The sequence below is a fragment of the Capsicum annuum genome, chromosome 1 (genome assembly GCF_002878395.1).
Source record: "Capsicum annuum cultivar UCD-10X-F1 chromosome 1, UCD10Xv1.1, whole genome shotgun sequence".
NCBI classification, from domain to species: domain Eukaryota; kingdom Viridiplantae; phylum Streptophyta; class Magnoliopsida; order Solanales; family Solanaceae; genus Capsicum; species Capsicum annuum.
Window position 1 is genome coordinate 27,171,019 of NC_061111.1, and position 16,623 is coordinate 27,187,641.

Genomic DNA, 16,623 nt, shown 5'->3' on the forward strand with positions numbered 1-16,623 from the left:
TTCTGTTGCTTCAATTAAGTATATGTTCTAATTTTTGCTTATGAATCAAAACTTGTGGTCAATATATGTTCTCTGTCTTAAATTATCCTTAATGTCAATTTTATAAACAAAACTAATTTAAATCCTGAACTTATGCTCGATTGATAACAAAGCTTAGCTTAGCAAATTTTCTATAGCGAAGACTATATTTTAAATTTTTTATCAAATGGAGTCAAAAAATAAAAACAAATCTTTATGAAGGCTATTATGAACTAAACCCGGAGAATGAAGAACAGACACATGGGCTGGCCACTTGTGGATACATTTTAATAATATAGTTTTAAATTTGGTCAAAAAATGAGGGGAATTCAATTTCAGTCGCCCATTTAACTAGTATCTGTTTAGTAAAATTTTTGAACAATCAACCTAAATAGTCATTAATCAAAATAGCAGTCACCTAATTGATCAAATTAAAAATATCTGACGAAGGTATAATATATGTATAATTCATATATACTATGTGTATAACCATATATAATGAGTGTATAATTTATGTATACTAAATTGAAAAAATAACTAGTATATCTACTCAGCTATTCATATAATGATCCTATATTTTTTTGGCATGAATACTCAATATTAGATAGAATTCAAGCAAAATATTAGATTTTAAAACAATTTAACATGCATTTTAGACGTGAATTTTTAACCTTAGCCGCGTATGTCCAAATTGTTCCCAGAGGTAGATGAATTTATAATTAAAAAAATAAATTATAAAAGCGGACATAAATTAGATAACGATCTTAAAACGAATATTTATGTACTTCATCCTTAAATTTAGGTCCAAAAGTTACGAAGATTTGGATGTCGTCAATGGCACAAATACCCCTTTTTGAATGTTATCAATGGCTGAAATGCGCAAATACCCCTTTTAGAAAACGTCATATGTGTAATGACCCTCCAGGTTATTTCCTCGATATATGTGTATTTTCGACATTTGAGTCTTCCCACAGCGGCTACAGGTCATTTATGATATGAGGAAACTGTCGGTTCGATTATCGGACAGTTCGTTTGGATTTTAGGCTCGATTTTCTGTTTTGGAGCTTTCACTGTTTAGAATTTGGTATCAGACTCAAACTCCCAGTAAAAGACCTCGAATGAGAATTCTGACAGTGGCATCAACTCTGGAATGTTAATTCTAGGCTAGGGGGACCCTTGGTTCAGGTCCCAAGAATTTTAGACTCGTTTTGGACTATTGGACGAACTATGAGAAAAATGAAACTATAGGTGTGGACCCTACACTCAATCAAATAATCTTGGATGAAAGTTTTGATGGTTCCATTGAGTACTGAACGTCGAATTTAGTATGATAGCATATTTTATTTGTGCACACGGGATTCCAAACGAATCTCGAACACTCGATCGAAGTCCATTCCGAACTTGGCAAAATTTGATGCATTAGGTCACTGATTTGACTGATTAAGCAATAATATGATGGCTTATGCGGTCATCACGTATGCGACTATGTGTTGCGTAAACGGCATTGGTCATCGATCTGGTCTGTGGCCGCATATGGATGCTTTGTCTGCTTAAGCAACATCGTGTAAGAAGCCTATGGTTTGCGTAAGTGGTACCCAACCTTGTTGACCGATTGACTAAACGATAGGTAAGTCGCTTAAGCGACTGCCGTGTAAGCAACAGGATTATCGCTTAAGAGACACTTGACACTATTTAATTCTTTTTCTTCACTCGATTTTCTATCACTTCTTCCACCCCTTTTACACCAAATTGGGAGCTTAAAGAGAGGAAAAAAAGTGATAAATCATCCATATAAGTTAAGGTAAGCTAACCTAACTCTTCTTGTCATTTTTCATTAATATTTCCTTCAATTTCCATCCTAATTCTTAGTAAAATTCTTAGAAATTAAGGCTTGAATTCTTAAACTTTGAGGGTTGATTTGAGACCCGAATTGTGCTCAATTTGTACTCAGCTTTTGAGCGCAACTTTCTTGTCCTTCGAGGGACCTCGTGACGGGTTCAGTTTTGGATTATGTTCGCAGCCCCACGAGTCCGTTCTTGACTCGAAATTTGACCCGACATGTAGATTACTCCTAACGACATGTAAATTACTATTTTAATAGCGTGACAATATTTCAGGATCATAGAATAAAGAAAGACGATTTGTGGATGATTCAAGGATTTTAATTCGGCATTGAGGTAGGATTTTGTCTACTCTTCTCTTGAGATGATGTTTTATATATGTTACCTGTTAGATATGGATGTTAGGATATGATTGTGGGTAGAATAACATGACTTATTACTGTCTTTTTCTGGATGTGCTATACTGCTTTCTATATTACTAGACTTGTTTTCTCCCCTGCCATATTTTCTTTTTCCATAACTACTTTGATTCGCTGCTCTTAAGCTGAGGGTCTTTTAGAAGTAATCTCTCTACCTCCACATTATTATAGGGTAAGATTTGCATATTGTCGTAATCTTTATCAATTTTCAAATCATATAAGGACTAAAAAAATATATTTGCTATACCACCATGCAACAAATTAACCATATCTGCCCCACCCTCATAATTTACTTACACATTTAAGTAAAATTTTGATGGTAGAACCTCTAAAACCCTTCCTCATTTCTAAGCCCATAAGAGATGGGGTTGAAAAATCACTAACTAAAAGACTTGCAGACTGAAGTCGACTAAATGTTTAGTCCTGAACAATTGGTTGACCAAAATCAATAATAGTACAGGATTTGTAAGTGTGGGTTCTTGTGCCCCTAAGCGAAATTCATGGATAGTGTTTAATTTGTATCTAATCTCGTCCCCCTTACATAGGCAATTCTTGATTCATTGTTGCTACATATCATTGTAACTCTCCATCTCTAGCGGTATTGCTGTTATTTGCTTAAAACAATTTTAATCTATAAAAGGAGTGCATTTTAGACTAACAAAAGATAAAAGAGTTATCAACTCAGAAAGTAAGCATTTCATCAATCACAGCAATACTATACTGATTACAATATTTTTCAAAACTCATCAATGAGTTAAAATTTTCCAAAAAAAGTAAATGACTATACCTTTTTATGACAAGGGACCTGCAACCGCTACCCTTTGGGTGCGACATACGGTAAATCTGCTCCTGTGCAATAGCTCACAAATAACACAGAAGAGGTAAACCGGACTAGACAAGGCCCAGGCGACGAGCTCAACTCAAAAGGCAAACCCCCTGGTGTCACAAGTAAGGCGTTTCGAACTTGAGACCTCCATTATGCAAATACCGAGCCAAACCATCTGTCACCCCAAAGGGTGACTTTACTTTTCTACTGATCCTTTTAGATAATTAAGACGAAAGTTCCAAATACATTTAAAAGAAAAGGGATAGACAAAAGCACAACTTCAATCTAATTTACTTCTCCAATCCCAAGTCCCAACATAGGAATTTGTAACTATTTATCACTTTTTAAAAAAAAAAAAAACTTGCAACATTAACAAAACATCCCGTGTACTCCCACAAAGTGGGGCCTGAGGAGGATAGAGTGTGCGCAAATCTTACCTCTGCCTCTAGAGATATTGTTTCCAAGACTATCGACTCAAGAAAAAGTCTAAAGTGATAATGGAAGTACAAGAATCAACAGACAATAACAAAAATAACAGATAGTAACAGAGTGGAAACTACCATAAAATAATACAATAATCGAGGTACAAGAAAAACAGATAGTAACGGAAATCAAAGGATAAGAAACTACAGAAGCAATACTACAACTACTAAAAAAAAAACCTTAACAACAAGAAATGAAACCCAATTGCAGTGCATAATTAAGTAAAAGAACTGATCAAAATACGAAAGAGTTAAAAGACTAAACCTTGATAAAACAAAGAAAAGATCCAATCAATGAACCCCACACAGCAAGAATAGCAAAAAACCTACAGCTATAAATAACATGCAAAAAAACAACCCAAAAAAATCAAACAAATACCAACAGTTAAAAAAGGAATTTCTAATAAAAAAGCAAAAATTTTCTATCACCTTTTCTACATTTTTCTCCACCCCTTCTACTTTTTCTTTATGAATATGAAAAACACTTGTGTTAGAATCCGATTGAATAACAGGTGATGGAGCATGTACTGGAGAATGTGTACGGCGAACAGTGGATAAAGAAACTGGAAATTCAAAACCAGAAAACTGTAACATAAGGGCCATTTCACTGATTTTGAATTCTTGAAAGTAAATATTGGACCTTTAAGATTTGTAGAAGTACAAAAATACGTAAGAGCAATATATTATGCATGACAAAAAGTTCCTAAGTAAATATACTACTATAGTGTATGTACATCAAACATATTCTTTTTTGTCTTTTTTTTTGTGATTGTCATTAAGTGTGACTGTTTGAGTGTATAATGTTGGGTTCGAAATCCACAGAGCGTCATGCGGAAGCTATTAGTTACAAACCATGTGGTGATAATGTAGAAGATACATAAAACAATACTAAAAACACAATATTATTATATGATTTGACCAATTGGCCTACGTATAAAACCTAAAATTTAAAACATAGAAACTAATGATAATCTCCCCTAAACTTGACTCTTAAATGACTACATTGTAGATATATTGTGTTATGGTTTCCTATTTATAAAAGTCCAAAATCTTTCCCATTAGAAAGAGGTTAGCCAAATATCAAAAAATTTTATATTTTCCTTTTTAGGAAAAGTAGAAGTAATTATGTTATTACTTTTATTTTCCTTCTAAAAAAAGTAAAACTTAATTTTGGTAAGAAAATCAGGGCAAAAATCCTAATAAATCTCCTCTTTTTGACTTAATTTTCTGGCAAAATATTCTTAATCCTTCACGATCTTCATATATTGCTGCTGCTTACCATGATTAAAAGTTGATCTGGGTTGAAAATTGGATTCCTATGCGTTGAAAATAAATGTATGAGTTAATATTATTGGAGCCCTGTGTTATAAGTAAACAGGGTTGAAAGTGAAGCCTTGTGCATTGAAAGTGAGCACAGGTTAAGAGTGAAACTCATGCGTTAAAAGTAAATGCACGAGTTGAAAGGAGCCAAGCGTTGAAAGTAAGCAGGGGTTGAAAGTTGGAGCCCATAAACATGAGTTGAAAATTGATTTGGTTTTAAAGATGAATTAACAGCAGGATTGTTGAAAAATTATTTTAAACTTTTCTCCACATGTAGTTTTTGGATATATATCTTCATTATCATTAAATTTGTTGCAACTTTGATTTTGAAACCACTTTGAACCTGTTTAATCTCGTCTCATCACACCATTGGACCATTGAACCATAAACTCTGATACCGCTTGTTCGGTTCGAAATCGAGAGGGCATCATGCAGAAGCTATTAGTTGCAAACCATCGTGGTGACAATGCAGAAGACAAATAAAACAATACTAAAAACGCAATATTATTATATGATTTGGGCAATTGGCCTACATATAAAACCTAAAATTTAAAACATAGAAACTAATGTGAGAGAAAATCTCCCCTTAAAAGACTACATTGTGGATGCTATTGTGTTATGGTATGAAAAGAGTTTTCTATTTATAGAAGTCCAAAACCTTTCCTCTTAGAAAGAGGTTAGCCAAATATGAAAAAAAAAATTATATTTTCATTTTTAGAAAAAGTAAAAGTAATTATGTTATTACTTTTATCTTCTTTCTAAAAAAAATATAAAACTTAATTTTGATAAGAAAACTCTGGCAAAAACCCTAACATATAAGCCACACAAGTAATGGTTTGAGTCTTTTTCATTTTGTTAAAGAGCAACACATGTAACTCCAATAATTGTAAAATTTGTCAAACTTTTGATGTGGAAATGTCATGTTGGAGAAGGTTAGATTTTTTAGTGTTAACGTTTGCACAGAAAGACCAACACATTTAACTCCAGTAAACTTCTGTTTGAAGGGCATAACGTGACTAGGGGTGGGCATGGTAGGTAAGTGATTGTTTTGAAAACGTTGGTTTGGTAATTTTTGCTTTCTAATACTGTACTACTATTACTTCAAAATTAATTTTGTTTGGTTCAATATTTCAAATTTGATTTTGGTATAATAACGGTATGGTAAATTTATCATTATAGTAATTTGTTTGACTTAAATTTACATATACTCATATAATTGAGAATCATGACTTCGACTTTTCAAGAAATATCTCCATTATATCATACCACATATTACCTTACAAGATATTCAAAAGAAAGAGAGGAAAAAATGGGAGAGATTTGAGGAGATGGATATGGAAATAGAGAAAAAAAAATGGGGGAGAGAGAGAAATGAAAGAAGAAGAGATGGAGAGATTTAAGGAGATGAACCATTGAATGCTATTTCTTTTAGGCTTAATAATTTGCTAAATAGGATACATATTTGGTTGAAGGACGTCAAATGGTACACTACTAGAAATTATCTCTAAGGCGACGGTTTCAAAACTATTGCAATATACATCAAAACCGACATCATAGATCTACCGCAACAGTTAAGCATGCGTCCCATATGTGAGCGTCGCGATAGAGATATGACAACAGTTTATGCGACAGTTGGCAAAAACCATTGCCATAGACTAACCTATAGTAGCTGTTATTTTTTCTCTTATTGGAATGCCTCTTTTCATCTATAATGATAGCTCTAACCTGTTGCAATAGATTGTATTGCAACGACACTAAACTGTTGCAATAGCATTAATTGTGACAATTTTTTTATTCTATTGCAACGGTTTTTGTCTGTCTATTGCAACTATTCTGAAAGCCTATTACAATAGTTTATTATTCTATGCAACGTTTTTTGGCTACCTGTTGCAACTATTTCTTTAAGCTATTGCAATGGGTTTCTAGTCTCTTGCAATGGTTGTTCATTACATATTGCAACGGTTTCAGTGGTATTTTGCAACAATTTCTTATACTACTGCAACGATTTATTGATCTGTTACAACGATTGTTGCACATGTTCTAACTAGCTCAAATACCAATTGCAACGGTTGTTTATTACATATGATCAGGTTTGCTTTGATTTGCTATGGAACCTATTAAAACAACGAATGGAAATCATTAGAATAGTAAAATAAAGCCTTTTATTAACTTAAAACAATGACTTCTTGGCCACTGAGTACATCCTGAAGTTGGAGAGTGCCATCCTTCATTAACACGTGAGCTTTTGAATCTTTCTCTTGAGTATTGTCGAGACGCCTTTCTCTAATCGGTTCTTGTCTTCATCATTGCTACAAACTCCTCGTAATAGATTTGTCCATCCTGAGAAAATGCAATAATGATGGAAAACTGGCATGACACATCAGAGACAGGACACGGTGAAAGGGGAAATACGGGTAGATAAATTTACAAGTGCAAACGTTGCAGTGCTTGATAAGATCCAACAAGCTTTTTCAACAATGATTAATGTTAAGAAACATTCTAGCTCGTTTCTCTAAATATGTTGAAAGAGCAATGGAAAAAACGGCAGGATCATTAAATGGAAGGAAGATGAGTCTAACCTTGTCCGTATCAACTTGGCGCATGATCTCATTCACTACATCAGTGTCCCATGCTCATGAGTCATCTGCTAAAGCTTCTCATAGCTCATCAAGCTCAATATAACTACTTCCATTCTTGTCAAAAAACATGAATGCTCTACGAAAATGCTCATCATTTTCAATTCTCTGTAAGTGGATTATAACTGCTACAAACTCCCCGTAGTCTAGAACTCCATTTCCATCAACATCAGCCTAATCAAATATTAGGTTCAGCAGATGGCAGCCAAGTATTTATATTTCTGAGGAAAAAGAATTACTGTATCTGCAATAGCATTTGTTCAAAGGTCCATTTCCCAAATGAGAAAGACCTTGAGAATTTGCATATAAAAGTTGCATCAGACATAACCAGGTTGTACCGGGACTTAGGGAGTGCAGAAAAGAGATAGCAAAGGCCTATAAGATCAATTATTTGACAGATTAGACATAACCACAACAAACATGTTAACAAACATGTCTGATGATAAAGCATGATACTTGGAAGTTTCACTTTTCCATCCTTTTTATGGCATAGAATAACAACAGAAAGAAAAGATTATTACACCATGACAAATTTGATTGCCTAGTTAAATGCTATTTAACTACTCAATCTTTTTATTTTATGTGACACTCTTTCCATGTTAGTTTGTTATAAAAACATGACAGTTTTTTAGTGATGGTAATTATACCCTTAATGCATTTTTTATTGCCTTAGAAACGTCATTGCAGGTTTAGAACCACAAGCGCCAAAAGCATATTTTTCTTTCATAAACTGTGTCAAATCAAACACTTCCACATAAATTAGAATGGAGAGGGTATGTCAAATCGGTGATAACATTTTATCTAACAGACACTACAAAGAAGTGACATTATTAATTACCCATCCCTATATTAATTATCTACTTATAGAATGCAGAACAAGTATCATATACAATTTTAAAAGCCCAGATAGTCTGAGCTCCATATATGGTTATCAATGTCTTGATAAAATTATCTAATTGAAACTTCCCAAGAAGCCTACAGAAAAAAGGTAGGAAATCATCCTGAAATGATATCATATGACACTAATCAACTTCCAGAATTTGGGTAGTTACTATGAAACACATCAGAATACATGCTTTAACGTATTGATGAGATAAACTCTAGCAGTAAATTTGTAGTAGTTAAGGACCCTGATACTATGTGTACTATCAGATTTTAGAATCAAATAATACCCAGAATAGAAGAGAGATCAACCATACACAAATATAATATATACATATATTACACAAAAACTGGGAAAATGAACGTAGAGACTGGTAGAGTTAGATGGTTAAACGTGAAGAAACTCAAATGGAACTACAACTTACAGCAGCACATACAAAATAAGGAAGCATACAGGAAACTGAGTAAATAGAAATAAATCCATTATTTTCCAGGTTTAAATTTGCATAGAAATTAAGATTCTCATCCAGGTTTAAATTTGCATAGAAATTAAGATTCTCAATCCAAATAATAGCATAGCAGCTTAGGCGCAAATTTGGAATAAATTCTTGCTGTTCTAAGACACATTTTACAAATACTATTTTCAAAAAAAAAATAAGAAGAATATAAAACTCAACTACAGGTTTTAAGTTCACATAGAAACTAAAGTTCTCAATACAAAATGATACCAAAGCCTAATTTGTAGATCTGATAATGAACTAATATCACCAAAGTTCTAACTTCTAAGCCACATTTCCTACATGCTAAGTTGCAAAAATAACTACTAAGAAAATGAAATTCCATCAAGACTTTAATACATACAATACAAGTTATGAATCCAAATATTAGCTTATTGACACATGTTATAGTGCAGTTGTACTATGCATACGATGTTTTGATTTTGGCGCAGTTGGTATGAATAATAAAACCTCATCGGCATAGTACATTGTCTATGGAAAAAAGCTGCTTAACTTGAGAACTATTTGAACAAAGTGAACAAACAACATTTACATGAAATTAGGCACAATCAGAAGAACAAATGCCTTAACATGGGTCCAGATACAGAAGAACAAATGCCTTAACAATTCTCGATTTCCTATGTGAAGAAGAAATAATTCTTTTCTGTGTTGCTTCATATATACTAGGTGTACTGAAATATGCATGTATCCTAGAAGTTTATAAATTATGTTTGACTAATCATAGCCTAGGAATCTCATCGAAGTTTCTAGTTTAATAGTCATATCTAATACCTATCACACATGCTGTGGCAATTAAATAAAAGTTGTGTGTTTATCTTCAGTACATTGGATGACAAATAGTGTCCCAATACATCCATGAAGCTTAAAAGAACTCTGAAATAAAATAGCCCCTTTGTCCACTGAAATAGAGAGGTAAGAGTTAACAACAACCTTATAAGTTTAATAGTCGTTCATATTTCAATCACGTCAGTGGTCATGTGCATCTAATCCATTTTTCTACAATGTAAAACCAATTCCGATTTCTAATCCTTTCTCTCCAGGAAACTCCCGCTGAATTAGCAAAAAATTTGAAGTTCCAGACCCAAAAAAAAATAATTCATGTATTGCAGGATGAACAACCCTGGTTCAGGAAGCATGTCGCAAAATCCTACACTTCGAAACTATTATAAAATCGGTCGTGTTCATGCATTTAAAACCTAGATCCTTAATGCTTTTGATTTGGTCTTCCTTTCTATATATCGAGAAGAGACTTTTGAGGTCAAAACATTACCAGCAAATGGACTTCACGTGACTTAAGAACTAACAAAGGGACATTCCAGAGACACCCTCCAGCCCCCCAGAAAAGAAAAAACAAAGCAGGTTGATTAGACTTTTCTGAACAAGCTTTAGACGAGCAAAGCATTAAACGTGATTGCATTTTAACCAATACATCAAAGCAGTGAACTTTTCTTCATTACTGTAACATATAGTGGTTACTGCTTGTGATGGAGAGTGGGAGAAAAGGAAATATTTCATCTTTAGTGCAGAGGAAACCCGTAGATTATATTAAAGGTGAACCACTATATCAAGTTGACAAGGAATTTTAACAACAAATGAAAGAAAAAAACCAGCAACGCGAAAATGAAAATCTGAGAACTCAATACTATACAACAACAACAACAACAAACCCAGTATATTCCCATATCGTGGGGTCTGGGGAGGGTAGAGTGTACGCAGTCTATACCACTACCTCTAAAGAAGTAGAGAGGTTGTTTCCGATAGACCCCCGGCTCAAGATAGAGGACAGTATATATAGAAAAAAAAAATGCATGGAACATGATAAAATAACATAAGTATGACATCCACAAAAAATATTGAACACTGCCAAACAAGGACACCAAAGCCCTCCTACCTATTGCCTACGACTCAACTACACACCTTAGCCCTCTATCCTAATGTTTTTCCTCCATACCTTCCTATCCTGGGTCGTGTCCTCAGTCAGCTGTAACTGCTCCATGTCACGTTTAATCACTTCCCTCCAGTATTTCTACGGTCTACCCCTACCCCGCTTGAAACCGTCCAAGGCCAACCTCTCACACCTACGAACCGGGACATCCGTGCCTCTCCTCATCACATGGCCAAACCATCTCAACCTAACTTCCCGCAAATTATTCTCCACCGACACCACTTCCACCTTCTCCTGAATACTATCATTCCTAACCCTGTCAGCCCTTGTAAAACCACACATCCAACGCAACATCCTCATTTCCGCCACCTTCAACTTTTGGATATGAGAATTCTTAACCGGCCAACACTCCGCTCCATATAACTTAGCCGGCCGGACTGCACCTTTTTATCGCATAAAATTCCTGAAGCGAGCCTCCATTTCATCCAACCTGCCCTAAAACGGTGAGAGACATCCTCATATATCTCTCCATTCCCCTGAATCATAGACCCAAGATACTTAAAACTATCTCTCTTGCAAACCGCCTGGGAATCCAACTTCACTACCACCTCCTCCTCTTGTCTTAAGTTACTAAACTTGCATTCCAAGTACTCCGTCTTAATCCTACCCAACCGAAAACCTTTAGACTCCAGGGTTTGTCGCCAAACCTCTAGCTTATTATTAACACCTTGTCGCGACTCATCAATCAAAACTACATCATCCGCAAAAATCATACACCAAGGCACCTCGCCTTGTATGCTCCTCATCAACACATCCATTACCAAGACAGAAAGAAACGGACTAAGAGTCGATCCCTAGTGCAACCCAGTCAAGACCGGGAAATGCTCGGAATCTCCTCCCACTGTCCTTACCCGAGTGTCCTTAATCGCTCTGATGTACGCCACAGGGACCCCTCTCGCCTCCAAGCATCTCCACAGAACCTCCCTAGGGACCTTGTTATACGCCTTTTCCAAGTCAATAAACACCAAGTGAATATCCCTCTTCCTCTCTCTATACTGGTCTACCAGTCTTCGCACTAGGTGAATTGCCTCAGTCGTGGAGCGACCAGGCATAAAACCAAATTGATTCTCCGAAATAGAGACAATCTTCCTTAACTTCCGTTCCACCACCCTCTCCCAAATTTTCATGATGTGACTCAACAACTTAATACCCCAATAATTGTTGCAACTCTGAATGTCACCCTTGTTCTTATATAAAGGGATCATCGTGCTCTATCTCCACGCCTCAGGCATCTTAGCGGACTTGAAAATGATGTTAAACAAGTTGGTTAGCCACCTCAACCCTGCCCCGCAAGAAAACTTCCCAAAATCTACCGGAATGTCGTCGGGCCCCATCGCCCTACCCCTTTGCATCTTGCGAATAGCCTCGCTAACCTCCTCTACCTTAAAACGCCGAAAAAATCCGAAATCGCGACACTCCCCGGAGTGCTCCAACTCCACCAACACAACACCTCTATCCCCCTCACCATTCATGAGCCTATGAAAATACGACTGCCATCTTTTCTTAATGAGGGCGTCTTCCACCAAAACTTTGTCATCCCCTCCCTTAATGCACTTCACTTGGTCCAATCCCGACCCTTCCACTCCCTAACCTCGGCAAGCCTAAACAACATCTTTTCCCCGCCTTTCTCCTCCAACCCCTTATACAGACTCACAAAAGTTGTTGTCTTAGCAGCCGTAACAGCTAACTTAGCCTCCTTCTTAGCTAACTTGTACTCCTCCCTGCTCACCCGCTTCTCCTCTTCATCCTTACTCTCAACCAACTTAACGTACGCCGCCTTCTTCGTCTCCACCTTTTTCTTAACTTTTTCATTCCACCACCAGTCCCCCCGATGCCGGCCAGACTATCCCTTCGAAACACCCAAAACCTCTCTAGCAGTATCCTTGATGCAACCCGCGGCCCTATCCCACATACTATCCACGCCCATAGGCAAAAACACGCCTATGTATGACTTTAAATCATGCAATCTGAGTGCATCAAAAACACGCCCAAAGACTAGATAACAACCTATTACTTCCTTAAGACTGGAACAAACATAACAGATAGGCATTTTATTTTCCAACATATTCTAATTTCCTAAGAACTAGGACAAACTCTCCACAATTAGCATTCTCTTCTCAGTTTTGTGCATTTTTCTACTTTCTTGAAATCTCACGGACAAAAGTGCCACAGATTTAGCTACCCAAATAGCATAAAAACAACATTTGAACTAACCTCACGAGACAAAAAAACATCCAAAACAAGAAGGAAAAAAAAAAACTACATTAAACCCCTACATACTTAACAGCTTATATCCAGAGAAAATTCCAAAATAGAAATATAAAAAATTAGATTGAATCCATCAATTAGAAGAAAATACTAACCTTAAAATCCCCAAATTGAAGAAGAACACTTCAACACAGCAAGTGGTTAGCTCCGAAACAGCAAACAACACTAAGAGATTCCTGTTCGAAATTTCACTAAGAGATTGATAGCTAAATGAATCGAAATTTCACTAAGAGCTCGAAAATTCACCTTAATTGAAATTTCACTATGAGATTACTGTTCATGGAAGATTGCTTTCTCCATCTGAAAGCTTAGTTTCACCTTAATTTCACTAAGAGGTCGACATTTCACCTTAATCAAAATTTCACAATGAGATTTGAAAGCTTGTTGTTAGAGGAAATTTCACTTTTATTTGTCTGAAACAACAAGAGAAATGGAGTTTTTGTTGGGGTTCAATAGGCAGATTAAGGGTTCGGATTAAGCTAAAAGAAAATCAATAGGTAGGTTAAGGGTTCAGGTCACCCTAAAATAAAATCAATAGAATCAATAGGTAGATTAAGGGTTCGAGTCACGCTAAGCAGCTAACAAAAAATCAATAGGTAGGTTGAGGATTCAAGTCACACTAAAGGAAAAGCGGAAACATTATTAATTCTCCAGATAGTGGTAACAATCTTAAAACATAAGTGTGAAAATAGCCTATTGTGCCAATCACCCACATTTAAGTCACCAGCAAATAAACCAATCAACAATCACATCCCCGCGGCCACCCCATTCTTCCCTTTCTGAACTTGGAACTACCCTATCTAAATATTCAAGGAACATGCAATGGTTTCTTTCTCTACTTATGGATGCATTTAGTAGAGATATATCACACGTAACGAAACATTTGAGATTGACTCGTTTATAGATCTTACTAAAAAAGACATTTGAGATTGACATTTTCTGTAATTAATAAAATGTGTCTAAACAAAAAAAATATATATATATTGGCGGTATTGAATTTTTGACTCCACCTTGCCCCATAGGCAACCTTCAAAGCCAAAAGTCAAAAATGGTGCCGAACCGAAACTTATTAAACTTGAAGTTTTGCCCATGGAGCAAGCGAGTCGAAAGTTCAAGACCACCCAACTTCAAAGTCATACTTAAAATCAACCATGAAAATCAAATAAATAGAACCAAGTAACACCATATTCAACTTCAATTTATAGTTAATCTCCCGTGATGTTAACTAACATGCTTCCCCATCTTTTCAATAGGGAATTCTCAAGTTGCTAAAAAGAAATAGTTACACTACAATTTTACTAGAACATAGAATAGTGTTTACACTTGGTAAGATATATGGATTCCTCCAGAGATCTTATCCCATGATGCTTACTCTAGCCTTAAAACTCATAAGTTGAAGGTAGAGATATTACACAAACTTTAATGAACATTAACAATTTTTTCAATGCTTTTTTACTCCGACTTTTGATTCTTAAGAACTTGAAGCACAGATTGTGCAGTGCAATAAGAAATAGATTGAATTGTGACCATTGGATTCACTCCAAGAGCAGTTGGAAACACACTTGAATCACCAAGAAACAAACCTTCTACTTCCCATGTTTCTCCTTTGGAATTAACCACTGAAGTTGTTGGATCAACTCCCATCCTACAACTTCCCATTTGATGTGCTGAACATATAGGAACTGAATGTTTTCCCATTCCTATCGAACTTTCTTGTTTCACAAACCTCTCAAACTCCTTTAAACTTGCTTCTTTCACCTTCAAACTCCTTCCTTTTGTGTGTTGAGTTCCAATCTCTTCTGCACCCGCAGCTGCCAAGATTCTTAACGTCTTCTCTAGGCCAAGTTTTAAATTTTCTTCATCAGTTTTATCCAACTTGTAAGTTACTGAATAGGGTGAAAATGCTTCTCCTGATCCCTTGTCCCTTGCCAACGCAAAGATATATGCGGTTCTTGAATATTTGCTCATTCTCATCTTGATATCTAGGCCTGAAACCCATGGCATTAGTGCTGAAAACATGCCAGGGTGCAATCCTGGTGTCTGTAGGATCGCACCATATCCTGATCCTTTGAAATTTGCCACGACTTTAGACACTGCTGTTATTATCCCTCCTTCATAACTTTTCTTCCCTGCTTTTGGCCATATTTCATTTGACATTGGTTGTGAATCAGGAAAGTATCCCCAGGCGATAACGACTGGATGGAGGTGTAAGTTTCTGCCAATATTTGGATTCTTTAAGCCACTCCTCTTGAGCAATGAAGGTGTGCTAAGAGCACCACAAGCTACTATTGTGACTTTTGATTTCACCATGCCAATTTGCCTCACCCCATCATAATTTTGAAATGCAAAAGCAACTCCAACGGCTTTACTTTTTCCTGAATTGTCATTCTTTTTTTCATGGATCACTTCCAAGGCTTCACATTCAGGAAGTATTGCACCATTGCCTGATTTCACCAAATCAACTAGCCATGTCTCAGCTGTACCTTGTTTCCTCCCATCTTTACAACCCATGCTACACCATCCACAGTAGTGACCCGAGGGCGCATTCCTAGGGACTGTTTCCACTGGATACCCCAATTCTTGACACCCTTTTCTCAAAATCATGTTTTGGAACCCTTCATCCTCTATTTCAGACTGAACTCCCATTTTGTCACATACAATCTTCATAGCCCCCTTGTAGAATTCACTTCCAAACAGTTCAAGATTGTAGCTTTCGGACCATTCTTTTAGTACATGTTGTGGAGTTTGAATCAAAGCTGCCCAGTTAATCGTCGAGCCACCACCAACAGTGGATCCAGCAAGCAGCATAACTTCCATGTCGGCAGTTATTAGTAGTCCACTTCCAAGGTACATTTGATCCATTGAAGTACCTTCAAGCAGTGAAAGGTTTGTTCTTGCAAGATAACTTCCTTTTTCTAAGACAAGTACTTGGTTTGTTCTTGCAAGATAACTTCCTTTTTCTAAGACAAGTACTTTGTGTCCAGAATTTGCAAGATTCCCAGCTATAACACCACCACCAGAACCTGAACCAACTACAACAGCTTCACACTCAATTATGAAAGCAGGGCACTCTGTACTTCTCTTTGTGTTCTTGATGTTATTACTGAAGTTTATGTTTCAATCATTTTTTTGGAACAAGTGCATCGGTTAAAAGTTTTTTATGTTTCAATTAATATTGAAACAAATGCATTTTGAGTTACAAAGAAAATGAATGTGAAATTACAATTGAAACAAATGCATCTTGAGTTACAAATGCATTAACAATTGTAAATTCATTTACATTTTAGGTTCTTGAAACTTGAAAGAAAGACAATTTTTGTTCATGAACCTATTAACTATTGCTTAATTTTTACTTTTCACTTGCATGAAAATTTTACCCTATAAATAGTGTTTCTTTTGTTTGGAAAAGACAAGCACTCAAAACTACTTTCCCCTTGAAAAACACTTGAGAGACATTGATCAAATGGT

At 35.9% G+C, this 16,623-nt stretch overlaps 1 protein-coding gene and 1 long non-coding RNA gene across 5 annotated transcripts; one reads left to right on the plus strand and one right to left on the minus strand.

The window, feature by feature from the left end:
- Positions 1-1,522: 1,522 nt before the first annotated feature.
- LOC107871111 lies at positions 1,523-4,326 on the plus strand. The gene is made up of 3 exons (XR_001674612.2): positions 1,523-1,819; positions 2,136-2,195; positions 3,080-4,326. It is a non-coding gene; the product is annotated as an uncharacterized LOC107871111 (long non-coding RNA).
- Positions 4,327-6,823: 2,497 nt separating this feature from the next.
- LOC107871106 (long-chain-alcohol oxidase FAO4A-like) lies at positions 6,824-16,103 on the minus strand. Of its 4 annotated transcripts, none has more exons than XM_047395640.1 (4): positions 13,402-16,103; positions 13,251-13,331; positions 7,486-7,716; positions 6,824-7,246 (listed from the first exon to the last, which is right to left on the minus strand). In XM_047395640.1, the coding sequence occupies exon 1, from the start codon at positions 16,015-16,017 to the stop codon at positions 14,608-14,610; it is 1,410 nt and encodes a 469-aa protein (XP_047251596.1). In that variant the 5' UTR covers positions 16,018-16,103; the 3' UTR covers positions 6,824-7,246; positions 7,486-7,716; positions 13,251-13,331; positions 13,402-14,607. The 4 variants fall into 4 exon arrangements, with proteins under 4 accessions (XP_047251596.1, XP_047251604.1, XP_047251608.1 ...); XM_047395648.1 differs by having other exon boundaries at positions 13,251-13,320; positions 13,402-16,017; XM_047395652.1 differs by having other exon boundaries at positions 7,486-7,832; positions 13,251-13,320; positions 13,402-16,017.
- Between the last annotated feature and the right edge of the window lie 520 nt (positions 16,104-16,623).